The sequence below is a fragment of the Balaenoptera borealis genome, assembly GCF_965194805.1.
Source record: "Balaenoptera borealis genome assembly, chromosome: 7".
Lineage (NCBI taxonomy): Eukaryota > Metazoa > Chordata > Mammalia > Artiodactyla > Balaenopteridae > Balaenoptera > Balaenoptera borealis.
In genome coordinates, this window is record NC_138864.1 from 125,757,529 (window position 1) to 125,775,895 (window position 18,367).

The 18,367-nt window shown below is 46.7% G+C and overlaps 1 protein-coding gene across 17 annotated transcripts in view; it reads left to right on the forward strand.

The window, feature by feature from the left end:
• Positions 1 to 18,367, forward strand: part of ACTR3B (actin related protein 3B) — a 107,474-nt gene that overhangs the window by 51,106 nt on the left and 38,001 nt on the right. For 10 of the 17 annotated variants that reach the window (XM_082398991.1, XM_082398993.1, XM_082398995.1 and 7 more), the window contains exons 9-10: positions 9,113 to 9,238; positions 10,169 to 10,252. The exons of 1 other annotated variant lie outside the window; for it this stretch is intronic. In XM_082398991.1, coding sequence (XP_082255117.1) covers positions 9,113 to 9,238; positions 10,169 to 10,252 — 210 coding nt within the window. Of the gene's footprint in view, positions 1 to 9,112; positions 9,239 to 10,168; positions 10,253 to 10,807; positions 15,572 to 17,174; positions 17,296 to 18,367 lie in introns of all 17 variants that reach the window. 6 more of the 17 variants (XM_082398984.1, XM_082398985.1, XM_082398986.1 and 3 more) reach the window with 3 other exon arrangements.

An 18,367-nucleotide genomic window follows, 5' to 3' on the forward strand; every position in this document is an offset into this window, starting at 1 on the left:
CAGGCTCGGGAGTGAGGGCTTAATAAATTTTGTTTCGTCTACACAATGGGATACTACGCAGTCTTTAAAAAGAATGAGGTGAATCAGTGTAAATTCAAATGAAAAGATGTCTGTAGTGTACATTGTTAAGTGAAAAAGCAAGTTGTAAAGTTTACACGTAGTATTATTTTCTTTAAAAATATAGTTTGCATATATATATGAAAAGGTTTTGAATGAATGCTAAACTCTTAAAATATCTTTGGGGGTGGAAGATGCATAACTTTTACCTTCTACTTCTTGTGTTTTAATATTGAAATTTTATAGTTAACAAATGTTATTTTTATTATTGGCAAACATTTTCCTATGTAGACAACTTTTTATGGGTGAAAACAAATTATAATTCTATTTTTATTGTTACATGTCCTTAATTAAACAGCTCTCTCCTCCAACAAAATGTGCAAGAAAGGTGGGAGTATTAGTAAGTTTAGTAAAATACATGCCTTGTTCTCCCTGCTTCTTAAATCTCACGTAACATCAGCTGTGTCTTGTCCATGAAAGCAAGGGACAGGTGTGCACTCTTCAGTCTTTATTTCATCCTAACGGAAAGGAAACTTCTGCCGACGGTTACAGATTGTTCACTTTCAGTACATTTACAGGAAGTAGAGATGGCCTTGTAACCTGAGCTCCTTGTTTAATAGATGATGGCCCTGAGCCCCAGAGATGGGAAAAGGAGGCAAAACTAGAGGGACCTGGGTCAAATGGAGCAAACTGGTCTTGGACTTCTAAAAAAAATTATTGAGGTATAGTTGATGTACAATATTATGTAAGTTTTAGGTGTACAACATAGTGATTTGCAATTTTTAAAGGCTATATTCCATTCCTAGTTGTTGTAAAATATTGGCTATATTCCCTGTTTTGGTACAGTATATCCTTGTAGCCTGTTTATTTTATACATAGTAGTTTGTACCTCTTAATCCCCTACTCCTGTCTTGCCCCTACCCCCTTCCCGCTCTCCACTGGTAACCATTAGTTTGTTCTGTGTATCTGTGAGTCTGCTTTTTTTTTGTTATGTTCACTAGTTTGTTTTCTTTTTTAGATTCCCCATATAAGAGAGCTCATATAGTATTTGTCTTTCTCTGTCTGATTTGTTTCACTTAGCATAATACCCTCCAAGTCCATCCATGTTGCTGCAATTGGCAACATTTCATTCTTATTTATGGCTGAGTAATATTCCCTTGTGTGTGTGTGTGTGTGTGTGTGTGTGTGTGTATATATGTGTATATATATATATATATGTATGTATGTATGTGTATATATATATATATATATACCACATCTTCTTTATCCATTCATCTGTTGATGGACGCTTAGGTTGCTTCCATATCTTGGCAATTGTAAGTAATGCTGCTATGAACATAGGGGTGCATATATCTTTTTGAGTTAAGTGTTTTCATTTTCTTTGGATAAATACCCAGAAGTGGAATTGCTAGATCATAAGGTAGTTCTATTTTTAGCTTTTCAAGAAACCTTCATACTGTTCTCCATAGTGGCTGCACCAATTTACATTCACACCAACAGTGCACAAGGGTTCCCTTTTCTCCACACCCTCTCCAACATTTGCTTTTGTGGTATTTTTGGTGATAGCCATTCTGACAGGTGTGAGGTGACAGCTCATTGTGGTTTTAATTTGCATTTCTCTGATGATTAACGGTGTTGAGCAACTTCTCACGTGCCTTTTGGCCATCTGTATGTCTTCTTTGGAAAAACGTCTGTTCAGATCCTCTGCCCATTTTTTGATTGGGTCGTTTGTTTCTTCTCATGTTGAGTTGTATGAGCTGTTTATATATTTTGGATATTAACCCCTTATCAGTCGTATCATTTGCAAATATTTTCTCCCATTCAGTAGGTTGTCTTTTCGTTTTATTGATGGTTTCCTTTGCTGTGCAAACGTTTTAAGTTTAATTAGGTCCCATTTGTTTATTTTTGCTTTTATTTTCTTTGCTTTAGGAGACAGATCCAAAAAATATTGCTATGATTTATGTCAAAGAGTGCTCTGCCTATGTTTTCTTCTAGGAGTTTTATGGCCTCTGGTCTTACATTTAGGTCTTTAATCCATTCTGAGTTGATTTTTGTACGTGGGGTTGGAGAGTGTTCTGATTTCATTCTTTTATATGTAGCTGTCCAGCAGCCAGCTGAGTTTGGAGAGGGGTTAAGCGCCGGGTAGGATCGCTTAGCGAAGTGGCAGGGTTGGATTTTGAGTCCACTTGCCACACCTTTGAAAGCTCGTGCTTTTTCCACCACATCACACTGAAGATTATGTAAAATGTGGAAGGAAGACGATTCTGCAAAGAGAGAAGCCCTGTCCCGACCGCTTCACCCCCAGGAAAAGTCATTTCTTCCCTGAGGCGTTCGAGGGCTTTCTGCTTGGCCCTGGTCGCTGGGCCCTGCCCCGCCAGCCGTGTGAGTGCTTCTGTGCGGGACCTTGGCCGAGTTACGGCAGCCTTGTGAGTGGTTTAGGATCTCAGTAGGCTTGGTGGGGGGCTGACGGGGTGGGCCGTGTGTTTCTCCTTTGTCGGGCTCTGTACCCCGGTGTGCCCGCAGCACACGTTCACTTGTGTGTTCACGGACTGTCCCCTGCGAGGCGGCTGGCAGGCACCTGGCTCCCGCCCGTGGCCCGTCGCTGCCACGTGGCCCGGCCGCACTGCCAGCCCTGGGCGTGGGGAGGGTGAGGACTGTCTGCTGGCACCTCTGCCACGGCCACCACGAAAGGTACTTGTTTCCAAAACAAAGGGCTTGATGAGTGAATGCAAGTGTAATATTGAAGCCTAAAAATGCCCTTTCCTGCGTGTTTGCCTGCCAGGTAATGGCTGTCGTCGTGCTTTTCCCCTGGTGGTTTTAGACCAGGGGTTGGCCAGCTCTTTCTGCAAAGGGCCAGATGGTAAGTATTTTCAGCTTTGTGGGCCGTTCGGTCTGTGTTGCTGCCAGAGAACACGCGAGTGACCAGAAGGGGTTGTGTTCCCAGGAACTTTGTGTATGAAAACAGGCTTTGGGGACGTAGGCGGGAAGTGCGATTCTCACACTTTCCGGCTCAGGCCTCACACACTCATTCACTGACTGCAGCCAGGGCTGCTGTTGGGAAAGGCTCCTCTCACCCCAGGGCCCTGTGGCCCCCGCCGGCCACTGCTCTGCCCCCTCGTCTCCAGAGGCTGTCACCCCGTGTTCCGGGCTCCCGGGGCAGCACCCCGGGCGGGCGGCCTTGTTCTTCGGATTCACTCTGTACTTTTGGTCCCGCTTTCCTCCCCCTCCTCCGCCTCCTCCTCCAGAGTTTAGCCACGAGCTTGCCGTGGAAAGAACCTTCCACTGCGACATCTGTGTTCATGAAATGCACAGATGTACAGTTTGTGGGATTTTGAAAGTAATTAGAGACACACTACATACAAGTGCTTCTGCAGAACACGTGGGCGTCTTGCTCTGGAGAGTTGTGTTCACGTGTCTTTAGGTAGCATGTCTTTCCAGTCTTACCGTTACTTTGTCATTCCCTCCTCTGTTACCGATGTTTCTTCCTACCTGCTGGGCCCCCTCTTGTCAGTGTCTCAGACACCTGCCATGGGACTTAAAAAAGTACTCAGTAACCACTAAAGAAGTAGGAAGCAGGTTCGTACCCAAAGAAACTCATGATTGCCGAGGGGAAGCAGCCCGTCTGCTGAGCCCTGCTGGATTCCGTGCCTGGGCAAGGTGCCCCTCCAGGAGGCTGGTTTCCTGACTTCTGCCTCCGTGCACTGTCCCCGCAGTGCCCACAGGCTCAGACGGGCGGCTGAGGGGGCCGAACCAGCCAGAGGGGAGCCCACAGGCCCCGCAGGAAGGGTTCTGAGGCTGCTGCTTGGTGCCCTGAGGTCTGCTGCTCAGCGTCAGAGGAAGGTGTCTCCCCTTTGCCTCACCTGCTCCCAGAGGTGCCGTCTGGACCAGTCGGGCCTGGACCTCTTATGTTTCCCAGGCTCAGTCTCGGGAACTGTAGGTGGAGTTTCTTATGGTGAAGCGAGCAGGAGGAAACACCCGAGACCTTCTTGGTCCTTGAGTTAACACCTTCCTCAGGCTAGTACACAAGAAAAAAGTCAGTGGAGAATAAAATGTGGCTTTGAAAATTTAGAATCTTCAAAAACTTAAAACGGGTTTTTGTGGACAAAAGGAGTTATAATCTAATTTTTATTTCAGTCTGGCCTGTAGATCAGAAGGGTATTCCCATGCCCCCTTTTTCTGTTCAGTCTCTCAGTATGATGGAGGTCGGGTCTGGAGGGGACTCGTGTGTGAGAGCCAAGTCTTGGAGGCCTGTGACTTCCCCACGAAGCCAAGTCATTGCCAGCAGCAGTTGCTGCTTGAAACGAGACGTGTTCGGCCCTGGCTGTCCGTGGGCGTCACCCCAGGAGCATTAAAATATACTGATGTCTGGGTCCCACCCCCCGAGATTCTGATGTAATTGTTCTGGGCATCCAGATTTTAAAAGCTTCCCAGATGATTTTAACGTGCAGTTAAATTGAGAACCACTGTTAGCAACTAGTTCACTCTGGGGTTAGTCAGCGTTTAGTAGCTTTCATGCTTTACTCGAGGGCAAAAGCCAATTTTGAGTTGCTTTGTAATGCAGCTGGGTCTCTACTAAATACAAGACACTATTGTTGTTAACTTAGAGGATTTAAGTATGTATAAGAGATGGCTCTTGTCTTCAAGAGCTTATAAAAAAGCTAAAAATAATACCGAAATAATTCTCACGGGAACCACCACCACAAGCTAAATGTTGTTAATTGAGGTGTCATGGAAATTTAATGAGAGGGGCTCAAGGAAGCCTTGGAGAAGGTGGCATGGAGCTGGTCTGAGGGCTCGGCCTGCAGAGAGGAGGTGGGGATGCCAGCCAGGGGGAGGGCACCTGGCATAGGTGGGAGTGCGGGCGCAGGGCAGAGGCTGCAGAGCTCTGCTCCGGGCGGAGCCCAGGGTGGTACTGAGGGTGGTGGGGAGCGAGTCCAGGAGGGAGAGCGGGGCTGGCAATTAAGTATTTTTAGACCTGCTTTGGCAGCGGGCTGGGAGTTGTTAAAAATTCTCATTCATTGTGTTTGTCAAGCAGACGAGACTGCATCTTGATACGGTTCAAGGAATGATTTTTCTGGAACAGATTGCTTGAATTGGGTTATATATAAGTATGTTAATACCTTTTAAATCAGAGAAGCTATTGCAAAGTGAGTTATATGTGTATTTTTATTCTTAATGGTGAACGAGTTGAAATATCTTTAATACTTGAGAGAGTGAAATACACATTTTAAGACGTTATTGGTTTGTTCACCCCTTTTCGCAGTAGGCCTTCTATTAGGTGAGATCCCAAGTGCAGCCTGACGTGTGAGCGGATGAGCGGGCGGGGTGGTGGACGGAGCAGGCTCAGGGCTTGCTGGTCCAGCCCCGGCGCCACGCTCACCCCCATAGCTGATGCTTCCTGCCCACGTGTCCAGAAATGGCAGGATCCGTGTGTCGCTGGGGAGGGAAGAGTGATGTCACAGCTGAGCACTGACCTGCCAGGTGGAGAGGAACTTTCAGAGGCTTACTGTTATGAGAGAGTGAGGAGGGGCCGATGGTGACTGTTTTGACACCGTTTTGACAATGTTGAGCAAATGTGCACTGAGCCTCCAAGGAGGGCCCGGCCTCACGTGGGCACCGGGACAGACCCTGACGGGAGTGTGTCGGGCTTGAGGGCAACTCCTTTTGCTCGGGCAGCGCCTCATTCTTGCTCCCGGGGCCTCTAGCTCCTTGGAAGAGGCCCCGTCCGCGTTAGGGAGGGCACTCTTTTCTTAACGTTGACCACATCTGCAAAGTACCTTCACAGCGACACCGAGGTTGCAGTGTGGGTCAGTCATTGGGTGCTGGCGCCAGACCAAGCTGACACACAAAGTTAACCATCCAAGAAGCCAGGAAGGAGCAGGCGAAGAAAGAAGAGAAAGAACACTCTGGGAGTCAAGGGGAGACAGCTGTCATCAGCCGTGTCAGGTGACGCCGAGAGGTCACCCAGGACGAGGGTCGAGGTGGCCCCTGGGTTCTCGGTGAGGATGCGGGCAGAGGCCAGGTTCCAGCAGCTGAGGGGAGAAGAGGAGTCACCGGGGGAGGAGACATGCAGGTAATTCTCGGAAGACATTTGTCGTCGGTTGTTACGTCTCCTACGGTCAGGCAGCCGTTTCGAGCCGGCTTAGAGTTGGATTTTCTCTAGGACAGGACAGGGCATCGTACGGCCCACCTTTGAGAAGTAGGTTTGTTCAAACTTTGCTGGGATAGCAGTCTTTGGGTTCCATCTGAGAGTAAAAAAGCTCTTGTGCCGGGACTTCCCTGGCGGTCCAGTGCTTAAGAATCCGTCGTGCGATGCAGGGGACGCCGGTTCGATCCCTGGTTGGGGACTAAGATCCTGCATGCCACGGGGCAACTAAGCCCTCGCGCCGCAACTACTGAGCCCACGCGCCACAACTAGAGAGCCCGCGTGCCACAACTAAGACCTAACGTGGCCAAAAATAAAAATAAATATTTTTTAAAAAGTTTTGAGAACTGCTATAACAGAATAAGTTGCATGCTTCCCTAAAAAGCTGTGAATTTTTTTATTTTAAAGAAAGCTCTTGTCCCTAAAGAGGGACAAGCCTTTCAGAATTTCCACGTAGGGGAAATAGACCCTGCTGGGAGAGTTGTCATCTTAACCTGTAGCGAGCGGTGGGGGTGGAGACTTCTCTGTGAGCATCTTACTTTGTGCCTCTGGTTAACGGAGGAATAGCACAGTGGGTAGGGGCACGGCGTGTCTGTCAGACGGGATTAAGAGTAAGAATAGAGTCTCCAGCACAAAATATACTTAGCGTTACAGGAATGGGAGTTTTTGTTATTTTTAATACTATATAAGGTACTGAACGAGCTTATTATTAACATAGACTTTGTCTTTCTGGCTTAAACATCAGGTGGCTGACAGGCTGTGTGTAGTGTTCACGCTGATGTGTGCTGGGATGTTCTTCACTAGCATGAAGACAGGGCCTTTGCTTTTGTAGAGGTAGTTCACGACTGAGGCTTTTATTTGACATCACGGGATAAACAGTTGCGCAGCAGAGTGAGCTGCAGTCTGTAGAAGAACCCTGTCCGCACGGTGGTCTGGGTAAGCAGATAGCACAGCCGCACTGAGTGAGGAGGTGCTGTGCAGATTGGGCTCCGCGGCCTTTCAGCAGGTCGGCGGACAGCACCGTAAAACACGATCTTAGTGCAGGAAACGTGGACTCTACAGGTGAGCGAGGATTATCGTTTCTGGCTTAAAATGCATTTAGAAAATTTGAGAAGTGCCAAAGTCTTTAAGAAAGAAAACAGTAACCACTGATTTTATAAAAACGACTGAACTTTTCCCAAAGTGGTTGTATCATTTATACTTCCACCAGCGATGTGCAAGAGTTTCATTTGTTTGTATTTTAACCTAAACTTGGTGTGTAATGGATTTAGTTTGTATGATCCTGATTACAAATGCTGTTGCCTATCTCTTCACGTACTTATCAGTCATTTGTGTATCTTCTTTTGTGAAATGTCTGTTTGAATCTTTTGCCCATTTTTTAATTGGCTTGTTTATATTATTATTGAGTTGTAGAAGTTCTTTTTATATTCTGGATATAAGTCCTTTGTTAGATGTATGTATTGCAAATACTTTTTCCTAGTCTGTGGTTTGTCTTTTCATTTTCTTAGTGGTATCTTTTGAAGAATAGAAGTTTTCATTTTATAAAGTTGAATTTATCAGTTTTTATTTTTTATGGTTCACGCTTTTTATGTCCAATCAAAGAGATCTTTGCCTACATCATAGTCATGAAGACTTTAAGAAAATATTTTCTCCTAGAAGCTCTGTAAGTTTTAGCCCTTGCATTTTAAATCTGTGATCCATACTGAGTTAAATTGTGTGTGTGAAGTAAGGTAAGTAAGCAAATGTTCATTTCTCCTCTGTGGATATTAATTATTCAGCATCATTTGTTGCAAGGACTGTTCTTTTCCTGTTGAAGTATCTTGGCTGCTTTGTCTAAAATCATCTGACCACGTATACATAGCGTATACACAGCACCGTTTTTATTGTGTGAATGAATGATAAAATGAATCTTATATGTTACGCCTTTGAAAGCAGCTCAAGATCTTGCAATGCTTCTGATCTTAACGAACATTTGTTTTCATACCCTGGTGAATTAATTTTTAAATTAAAAAATCCATTACAGAGATATGAGAAGTAATTGCAGTAACTGACCCGAGACTGTATCCTGGACTGGAGAGAAAAATGCTAGAAAGAGTGCCAATAGTGCAAGTGACAGAATTGGAAGAGCAGTGATGGATTTAGATAAAGTTTTTTTATCGATATAATTTATGAAGTCGAGAATTGAACTGTGAGGCTTATTCTAAGATATGATGCCCAGAATATCAAGAATGCTTTTAAATTGTGATTCTCAGTAGCAAACAGATACGCAGTTTATGTGAACGTGCTAGCAGGTGAAGAGACCTGTCTCTTCAAGAAGGTGGGGATCAGAATGCCCTTGTTTTACTCTATTAAGGTTGCCATCTGACCTGTCCGGGACTTGGTCCTGGTTCTCTCAGCTCCTGGCCAGGTCGAGGAGGAGTGTTGGTGAGCAGGGGTGACCCCTGAGAGCAGCGTGGGTTGGTGGCCCCTTGACTCTGATAGGAGCCGAACCGTCTCCTGTTGTTTCTGAGCGATTTCTCCACAGGTGACTGGGTGCAGCAGTGATTATTCGTGATGTTGATCCTGGGGCAGGATGTTGTCTCAAAGATCTAGATTTGCAGTTTGTCAAGAGAAAATGGGGAGGGGTTTTGGTAGAAGATGGCCCTTTGAGAAATGGAACAGGCAGCCTGTTTTCACTTGGTTATAATTGAGGAAAAGCACCAAGAGAAAGAATTTGTGACACAGGGAAAAAAAATACAGTTTATACTTTCTTGATAGCATTAGCTCTGCTTCGGTGATTATCTTTTCACATGGATTGAAGTGTGTTATTCAAACAAGCGATTGGGCGCGTGGGGTGTGTCGTGGGCAGGTCACTAGGCCAGCGTGGGCGGGTGATTTCATGCAAGGAAACCTCTGCTTTGTGTCTTTTAGAATGTCGTTCTTTCAGGGGGCTCTACGATGTTCAGGGACTTTGGACGTCGCCTGCAGAGAGACTTAAAAAGGGTGGTGGACGCCAGACTGAGACTCAGCGAGGAGCTCAGCGGCGGCAGAATAAAGGTGAGGCCTCTCCCCAGCACAGGCCGGCGGGCACGCCCGTCTGGGCAGCGAGGGAGAAGCGCAAGTTGCAGCCACTCTCAGCCACCGTGTGAAGTGACAGTCAGAGGTTTGTCACCTGGACTCGCCCCGGGTGTGCGGTCAGGGCGGATACGGACCTCCCGAGGCAGCTGCGCGCTTTACACTGCCCGCCGACCCACGCACGCCAGCAGTTGCCTTTGCGTGTAAGAGGTCAGGTGTGTAGTGTAATGACCAGCATCCCAAGGAGATGGGTCAGTTCACGGTGAGGAACTGTAACGTCCTTCGGGAACATTCTCATTAAGCTCAGATGACTAACGCGAGCGGGGCGATAACGCTGTGTTCCTCCAAGATAATAATTCTTAACTAGCTGGTGAGTTTACTCGGTTTACCCAGGCAAGCTTGGGCTTTGGTGTGGGGTGAATGGGAGCTAACCTGTGTGTCCTCACCGAGTGGGATCACCCTGCTGGCAAAGTGTAATTCTTACAGTATTTTGGGGACACTTAGTGTTATTTGGAATTCTCTCTAAATGCTAAAACATCTAATTTGTTTAGTTAAAAATCAGTTGGGTTATTTGCTTGGATATTTTACTTTTTAAAATGCCTTTAGATAGAGGTAACCTGCCCTTGACTTGTGTGCTTTGTTCTCTGCACCACCTGGGGCCGGGCCGGGGCCGGGGGAGGGGGCCGGGGCCGGGTGCCAGGCGGGTTTGGCAGCAGGAGCGGCTGAGAACCTTCCTTTCAGGGCGGAGTGCGGCTGCTCTGGCTCGCCTCTGCTCGGAGGCGCTTGAACCTGCAGGCAGGGCCTGCGGGACGGGAGGAGGCTCTCAGAGTGCAGCCGCATCCGGTGGGTGGAAAGGCGTCAGGGTGTGGGCGTCTGCACCGGTGAGTCAGCACACATCACTTCCCCTTCCAGCCCAAGCCCGTGGAGGTCCAGGTGATAACGCATCATATGCAGCGCTATGCGGTGTGGTTCGGAGGCTCGATGCTGGCCTCAACTGTAAGTCCTTTTCTAGACTGTGCTGTCTTCTCACCTCTGTGTTCTCTGCTGAGTTTGAATAAATGCTGTCTTTTGGAGGTTAAATTATGCGTGTTCTAATTGTGTGTGGCTCTAAACAGCCGCACGTTTAATTCTGAGATAGAAGAAATAACTTTAATGACCATTTAAACTGCACAGCTAATTCGTAAGCATCCTTGCCAATTAGGGGTACAGATAATATGGATAAGAGAATCCAAAAATTACCTAAAACATCTTGCGTTAATCACTAGTTCCAGTGACTTTTCCGAGCAATTACTACTTTCTTGCCTCAAATTTGGGACCAGCTAACGGACTGCTGATGTAGGGCAAGCACATGGTTGTTCCTAAATAGAAGCTGAATCAGTTTTGAAAAAATGAAATAAGGTCCCAGTTTGAAGAGGTCAGAATCCGTGACAGAGGTCACGGGGGGAGGATGGAGGTTCGGGGCGAGGAGAGTTTCTCACTTGCTGGGCCGTGTACTTAGCTTTGTTTCTCTGCTGGAGTGTTCATGCTCCGTCTGCTGGTTGCCTCGTGCAGCCCGAGTTCTTCCAGGTCTGTCACACCAAGAAGGACTACGAGGAGTACGGCCCCACCATCTGCCGCCACAACCCCGTCTTCGGAGTCATGTCGTAGTGGCGGCTTTGACACCACCCTTCCAGTGGTGTCGCGGCGGTGCGCAAGTGTCCTTCAGACCCGGAGGAGACCGGCTCCTGTACGTAGTGCGCGTGCCGTGGTGCCGGGAAGCCCCACAAAGCCATCTCTGCGCCCGGCCTCCCCCCGCCGCCTCCCCCCCCCACCCCCGCTCTCCTCTCCACCCGAGCTTCGCGTCCACAGACCCAATTCTGGAGGAATTCAGCTGCTGCGACTCTCAGATTTGTTACGGAAAACCCTAGAACACGGCGCAAAATAGCTCCCCACCCAGGGCAGAGTATGGGGCTCTCAACCCTTTTCCTCCCAGACTATTTTTGTAAATAAAACGTTATAAACTTGAAATACAAATTGATGTTTATATTTCCTATCATTTTGTATTTTACGGTATTTGGTACAACTGGCTGATCCCGAGCACGAGTAGATGTCGATGTCACGGAGTGTTGTCATAAAACGTTTTTAATTGTGAGGCATGTTCTGATGTGTTTGTAGGCAAACAAAATAAAGCAGAGCAAACTTTTTTGGCCACATGTTTGCTAGAAAATGGTTACACTTTATTGGAGCGATGTGAAGTTTAAACACTAAGCTGTGTTGTATGAGAATTATTACAGACAACGTATCTTTTCATTTTCTTGTTTGAACTTTCTGGAACTGTTTTATAGAAGATGCCGGTTTGCTGCTGGTGAGTGTTGGATGAAATACTACCTTGCACCATTGTAATAAAAGCAGTTAGACTCTTTATAAAGATCTCTTGTGCTGTAGTGGTGTTTTGGTTTTCCCCTTTGTGCCTGAACTTCTTTCAAAGAATACTGAAATTTGTTTCACGTCTGTGGAGGCTTTGATGATTAACACCAAGTTTTGGGGAGGAGGTTTCCTAAAGTGATGTGGATTGCCTGTCTTGCAGTGACCACTTGGCCGTCAGAAGTGGGGTGGATGGGCCTGTGAGCGTGGGGGACCGGGTGGAGGGACGCGCCTCGTGGTTCCCACCGCCCCTTCCTGGGAATTCAGAATTCATGGCTTTAAGCTTTGAGTAGCTACTCTGACATCTGCTGAGTGGATTGCTGGCTTGAAAGGTAATTTGCTAAATTAGGAGATTTGGTTTTACCCCGTTCTTCCTATAATACTTAGGTTACTTTTTAAACTGTTATTGTATTTCTTCTAGGTCATGAAGTATGTTTTATTCTCTGAAAATTTGCCTTTGTAAAGAAACATTTGGTTTTACTCTTTAAGGTTAAGAAGTTTGGGCTAGTAAAGGAATCCTTCCGCCCAGTGTGGTAAAATCGGTTTTCCCGGGCCGTAGGCGGTCCCTGCCACTTGGTCCTGTTGGTCAGCGACCCCAGGCCCTCCAGCTCCTCGGTGGAGAGTCTCAGGCCACTTGGTTCTTCCTTTGTCCAAACTCTGCTTTGGAGCCCCGCTGGGGTCTGCTCTGCTCAGGGCCCCGGGGCTGGGTTGCTTTCTCCTGGTCTTCCAGCCGCTGTGTCACAACTCTCCAGCTCTCGTGCAGGCGCCCCGTGCACCCTACATGTTGGCAGGAGTCACCTCCCCTAACACCGCTTCCGCCGCCTTCCTCTTCTGTTCAGGAACCGTAGGACCTTCGGGGCCCCTCCTGTCTCCCGCCTCGGTGGGCATCTTCCCACTGGGGCCCTTTGCCTCCCCAGCCTCACTGTCTCTGCGCTTCTCACAGAGAACGCACCGTTTCTGCCTCTGCTTGGTCCCCCCCCTTGCTTTGATTGGCCAGGTGCTTTGCTGGCAGGTGCATTTCCCCCAAACTCCTAGAGCAATGCACTCCTGTGTGTCAGTGCCGGCCCCGGGCTTCAGAGGGGTCGTGCCCACTTCCTGTTTTAGCTGCCCCTCAAATGACCCTGTGTCAGGAGCCCAGTATCACCCACATTGGCTAAACTAGAACTAATGTAACCCGTCCTTCAACCACAGAACTTGTAAAGCTCCCGTTGCCCTTGTTTGGGACAAGATTATCTTTGAGACTGTACTTTTGTTTCTCATCTTACAGAATCTTCATCAGAGCATTTTTTTTTTTTTAATTTTATTTTATTTAATTTATGGCTGTGTTGGGTCTTCGTTTCTGTGCGAGGGCTTTCTCTAGTTGTGGCAAGCGGGGGCCACTCTTCATCGCAGTGCGCGGGCCTCTCACTGTCGCAGCCTCTCCTGTCGCAGAGCACAGGCTCCAGACGCGCAGGCTCAGTAATTGTGGCTCACGGGCCCAGCTGTTCTGCAGCATGTGGGATCTTCCCAGACCAGGGCTCGAACCCGTGTCCCCTGCATTGGCAGGCAGATTCTCAACCACTGCGCCACCTGGGAAGCCCCAGCATTTTGTTTTAACATAACATTGGTGGGACAGAGTCATACATGAGAACGTGACTGGTGTGATGAGGGGCCCTCAACTCTGGCTGAGACCCCTCCCAGACCACATGCATCAGGATGGGGGGAGTGGGAGGGAACAAGGAAGGCATTCATTTTTCACTTTCTGTTTTTAAGCGCGGTAGGTGATGCCCGTCTGTAGCTGGGGCTGAAAACCCTGGTGAGCAGAGGAAGGGCTTTTGAATCTGAAAGATCTGAATCTAAATTCTGGCTGTTCCTTATGCAGATGGTTTCTCTTCTGTTTCCTCATCTAGCTGAGAATTGCAGTGGCCCCATTGCTGTTAGTAGATTGGAGTGATCATAATTTTTTTTTTTTCAATAAACCTGCCAGATACTGTATGTACTGTATGTAGAAATGGCATGTGATTCTGCAATGTGCATTGGTCATTCTATAAGGAGGAAGAATGCTTAGAGTTGTTAGTAATTTTAAGAAAATCTACACATACCTCTTCTTCAGATTGAATTAGCACTAGATCATAATGTAGCAATGAGTTAAGTATTAATGGAGTTGTTGGGTAAAATCAACCTTCTGTGATGCCTTATAAATGCCTTATAACTCTCAGCGAACAGTTTTCTATAAAAAATTTCAACCAGTGCACACTTTCACAAAACATTCTAAAGTTATAAGTCAGTAGTTTTTACAACTGTTAAACCTGTAGATACGACAAGAAGTCGCTTCACCCCATTTGACAGATGTAAACATGACTTTATGATGATAAGAATATTACAGGCACGCTTTACTTAAGGAAGACCTGGCTAACTGGTGTGTGAGCATCTGCCAGCGCTCCCTTCCTAACGAGACGCGGTGGCCGGCTCGGGGTGGCTCTTTGCAGCCCGCCTGTGGGAACCGCCTCTCAGTGTTCGCACGGGGGGCTTCATCTCCTCCTCCTGAGGGCTTCCACGTCTGCTTTTACTAATCTTCTAGCCAAGACTGGATCAAAGAACATGAGGCTTATGATATTTTTCCTAAATGTGTGAGGGGTAGGGGAAGAACACAGGAGAGGGAAGTTCAAGATACCAGTGGGGAGGCTTCCCTGCTGGCGCAGTGGTTACGAATCCGCCTGCCAATGCAGGGGACACGGGTTCGAGCCCTGGTCCGGGAAGATCCCACATGCCGCGGAGCAGCTGAGCCCGTGTGCCACAGCTACTGAGCCTGCGCTCTAGAGCCCGTGAGCCACAACTACTGAGCCTGCGCTCTAGAGCCCGTGAGCCACAACTACTGAGCCCGTGTGCCACAACTACTGAGCCCATGTGCCACAACTACTGAAGCCTGCACTCTAGAGCCTGTGCTCCACAACAAGAGAAGCCACCACAATGAGAAGCCCGCGCACAGCAACGAAGAGCAACCCCCGCTCGCCACAACTAGAGAAAGACTACGCGCAGCAGCGAAGACCCAATGCAGCCAAAAAAAAAAAAGATACCAATGGGGCAAGGGGTAGGTAACTCCTTGATCGAGGTCCTTGCAGAGGTGGGAGATGATGTGGCCCAGAGTTGAGGGGAGGAGAAGCCCAGGATGCACCAGATCCTTCTAGTGGAACAAATCCACAGGGCTGGGGACGCCCTTCAGTGGAACTTCCATGTAGCCCGGATGGAAGAGGGAGGAAGGCAGCGAGTTGGCTTCCTTAGGAGTGGGGTTTTGCCGGGCAAGTGTGGCGACAGGGCAGGTGTCCTGGGGGTTCTCTGTCCTTGAAGTCTATGAAGTCCGGGTGGTGGGGAGTAAAGGGAAGGGAGGATTGAAGGTCCTGAGTTTCAGGGTCAGGAGGGTGGGCTCATAGGGCAGATGTTAGTGTTTCGGATTTCAGAGGTGGAGCACTTCCCAGTGAGAACAGGACCACCGAAGTGAGTGGTCATCATGTAGAGGTCACTGGGAATGGAAGAGATGAGGGGATTTTGACATGAGCGTGTTGGGTAGATTGGTGCGTGCCGGCGTCACCCAGGTGGGGCGGGGCCTCAGAGGTGAGAGCGGGATTGTGACCCAGTCGCCGAAGTCCCCAGTCCGCGTGGGTAGTGGCCCCGAGCTGAGCACAGAGTGTGTGGGGAACTGTGCCAAGTGCTGACTGCACGTGACCTTATTTAATCTGAGCAGCCTGTGAAGTTGGCATGACTATTATCCCCCCCATTTTCCAGGTTGGAAACTGTGGCTCAAAGAGATTTAATCACGTGCTCGAGACCACACGGTTAGGAAGCAGAGAAGTCATTATTTGATCTAAAGTTTGCTTTCACTGAAATCATGCCATTTGCAGCAACATGGATGGATCTAGAGATTATCATACTAAGGTAAGCCAGAGAAAGACAAATATCGCATGATATCACTTATATGCGGAAACTAAAAATATGATACAAATGAACTTATTTACAAAATAGACTCACAGAAAACAAGTTTATGATTACCAAAGGGGAAAGGGTGGGGAGGGATAAATTAGGAGTTTGGGATTAACAGATACACACTACACCTGGCTCTGTGCTGGGAGCTGCCGCTGTATGGCCACTGTGAGGATGCCTCAGTCTTGGTTATGCGTGTTCCACAGACATGCTTTCGTTGAACACACTGGGATTTGAAAGTTCCTCTTTGGTATCACGGTGTTATTTCAAGGGGAGGTTGGTGCACAGCATCCTGAAAGGATCAGCCCCAGAAGGGGTTTCTTTCCCTGAGGGCTCTCGCCCTCGGCTCCAGCATCACCGATGTGTGAAGCCTTCTTTGACCTTCCCCACCGAGTCAGCCTCTTCTTACCCATGCACCAGCTATGCTCTCTGTCCCTCACCTGACTGAGGTTCTGGAAAACGGGACTGATTTTTGTGCCCCCAGGACCTTCACAATGCCCGGCACGTGGTGGGTGCCCATTAAATATTGAATTAAATTTCTAATCACATGAAGACTCCATCCCTGGTTTTTCCAGGCTGGGTATGCTGTATAGTGAGAAGTGTTGTGTGTTTGGGTAACCTTGGATGAAAGCTGGGTTTCGGGTGTCTGGGGTGTTACCCATCCTGACTTTAAGACTTTTAACAATATAACATTTATCTCTTGAATGGATAAAGAAGATGTGGTACATATATAAAATGAAATATTACTCTGCCATAAAAAAGAATGAAATAATGCCATTTGCAGCGACATGGATGGACCTAGAGATTATCACACTAAGTGGAGTAAGGCAGACAGAGAAAGACAAATATCATATGATATTTTGTGGATTATATGTGGAATCTAAAAAAATGGTACAAATGAACCCATTTACAAAATGGAAATAGAGTCACAGATGTAGAAAACAAACTTATGGGGGAAGGGGGGGAGGGATAAATTGAAAGATTAGGTTTGACATATACACACTACTATATATAAAATAACTAATAAGAACCTGCTGTATACCACAGGGAACTCTATTCAATACTCTGTAATGACCTATATGGGAATAGAATCTAAAAAAGAGTGGATATGTGTATATGTATAACAATCACTTTGCTGTGCACCTGAAAATAACACAACATTGTAAATCAACTCTACTCCAATAAAAATTTTTTAAAAAGATAAAAAATAAAATTGTACACAACATCCTCCCCCCCAATCTAGCTCTTACATCAAATAGATCAGTGGTCGCCTGGGAGAGGGTTGGGGGGTGGGGAAGGTTAGGAGGAAATGTACCTACCAGTAGGTATGGGGTTTCTTTCTGGGATGAGTAAAGTGTCCAAAGTTGATCCTAGGGAGGATTGCACAGCTCTGGGAATACACTAAAAGCCATTGAATTATACACACTAAGTAGGTGAATTCTGTAGCATGTTAATTATATCTCAGTAAAGCTGTTAAGAACTAAGCTGTTAGTAGGTTTCTGAAAAAAAATCTGGCTCTTAAGCCATGACTCCAGTAGGTGTTCCGTATACCTGACAGGTGGGTGTGCGATGCTGTAGCACACGTGTGTGAGAGGACCTCCCTCCACTGTGTCACCATCTGCAGTGTGGTCAGCAGGAGAGCCCAGTGGAAGAAATGACCCCGCAGGAATCTTGAAGACGTAAGTATATTTTATGGTAGCGATGGCCAGTTCATTCTCCAACTTAACTAATACGCCTAACGAGCTCTTTTGTGACTGAAGTACTGACAGTTCTGTGATGAATTCATTTTTTATGATCCCCGCATTTTATCTCATTTGTAAAAAGTACGGTTGTGCTGAACAGGCTTGTGAGGTTAATCAAGCGTGTAGCTTATTTCAAACCGCAAGAGAGCACCATTAAGAATATTTATCTGTTAAATAATTCTTTACCTGATTGAAGACTATTTCATAATGTTTCTTTTAAAAGTAACCGTCATGCTTGTTAAATAGAAATATAAATTGATTGGCAAAATAATTTTGTGGGGTTCTAACTGGCAATTACATCAATTTCGCTTGGTCGGATGGAAATAAATCTTGTTTAAAAGGAGGAAAAGACCTATCGTTTGATATTGGTATGGAAAGATTTTTCTCATGTTAAAATATTAGTTCTTTCTACCCTGTATTATGTCTCAAAAGTAAGCAGCTGTTTATTCTCTGAAGATTGATTTCTCAGGTTTTACCCTCTTGTTTTTAGCTTGGGATGCTACAGATTACTTCTGGTTATGTGTGTGTGTGTACAATCATATATATATAAGTTAATAGTATTTGCTACTAAGAATTTCAAAGTTTTTTGATTGATAAAAGAGGAATATAGCTATACATTGTTAAAAATTAATAATTACAAACCCAAGAGTTTATGATGGCCAATAAAATCTAGATGATACAGCATTGGCTATATTTTCAATATTAAGGGGTCAGATCAGCTGTAGTAATTGATCAGAGCCTCATTTAAGTCACTCATGGCTGCACTAGCACTTACTGCAGATAAATTTTTAATTGTTTCCCATCAGACACACTTTGGCCTGAGTAGTCTCTCCTCGTGCTTATAGCTAGTTTGGCCGTGGTGACCAGATGAGAAGGAGTTCTGAGGGGTGCTCTTGGTGTCCCTTTTCACGGCAGTGTGGCTGAACTTGGCGACTGAGCAGAGAACGGGCCAGCTGAAAACCTGCCTCCAGACTCTGGCATCGCTGTCGGCTTGTTGCTGGCTTGTTAA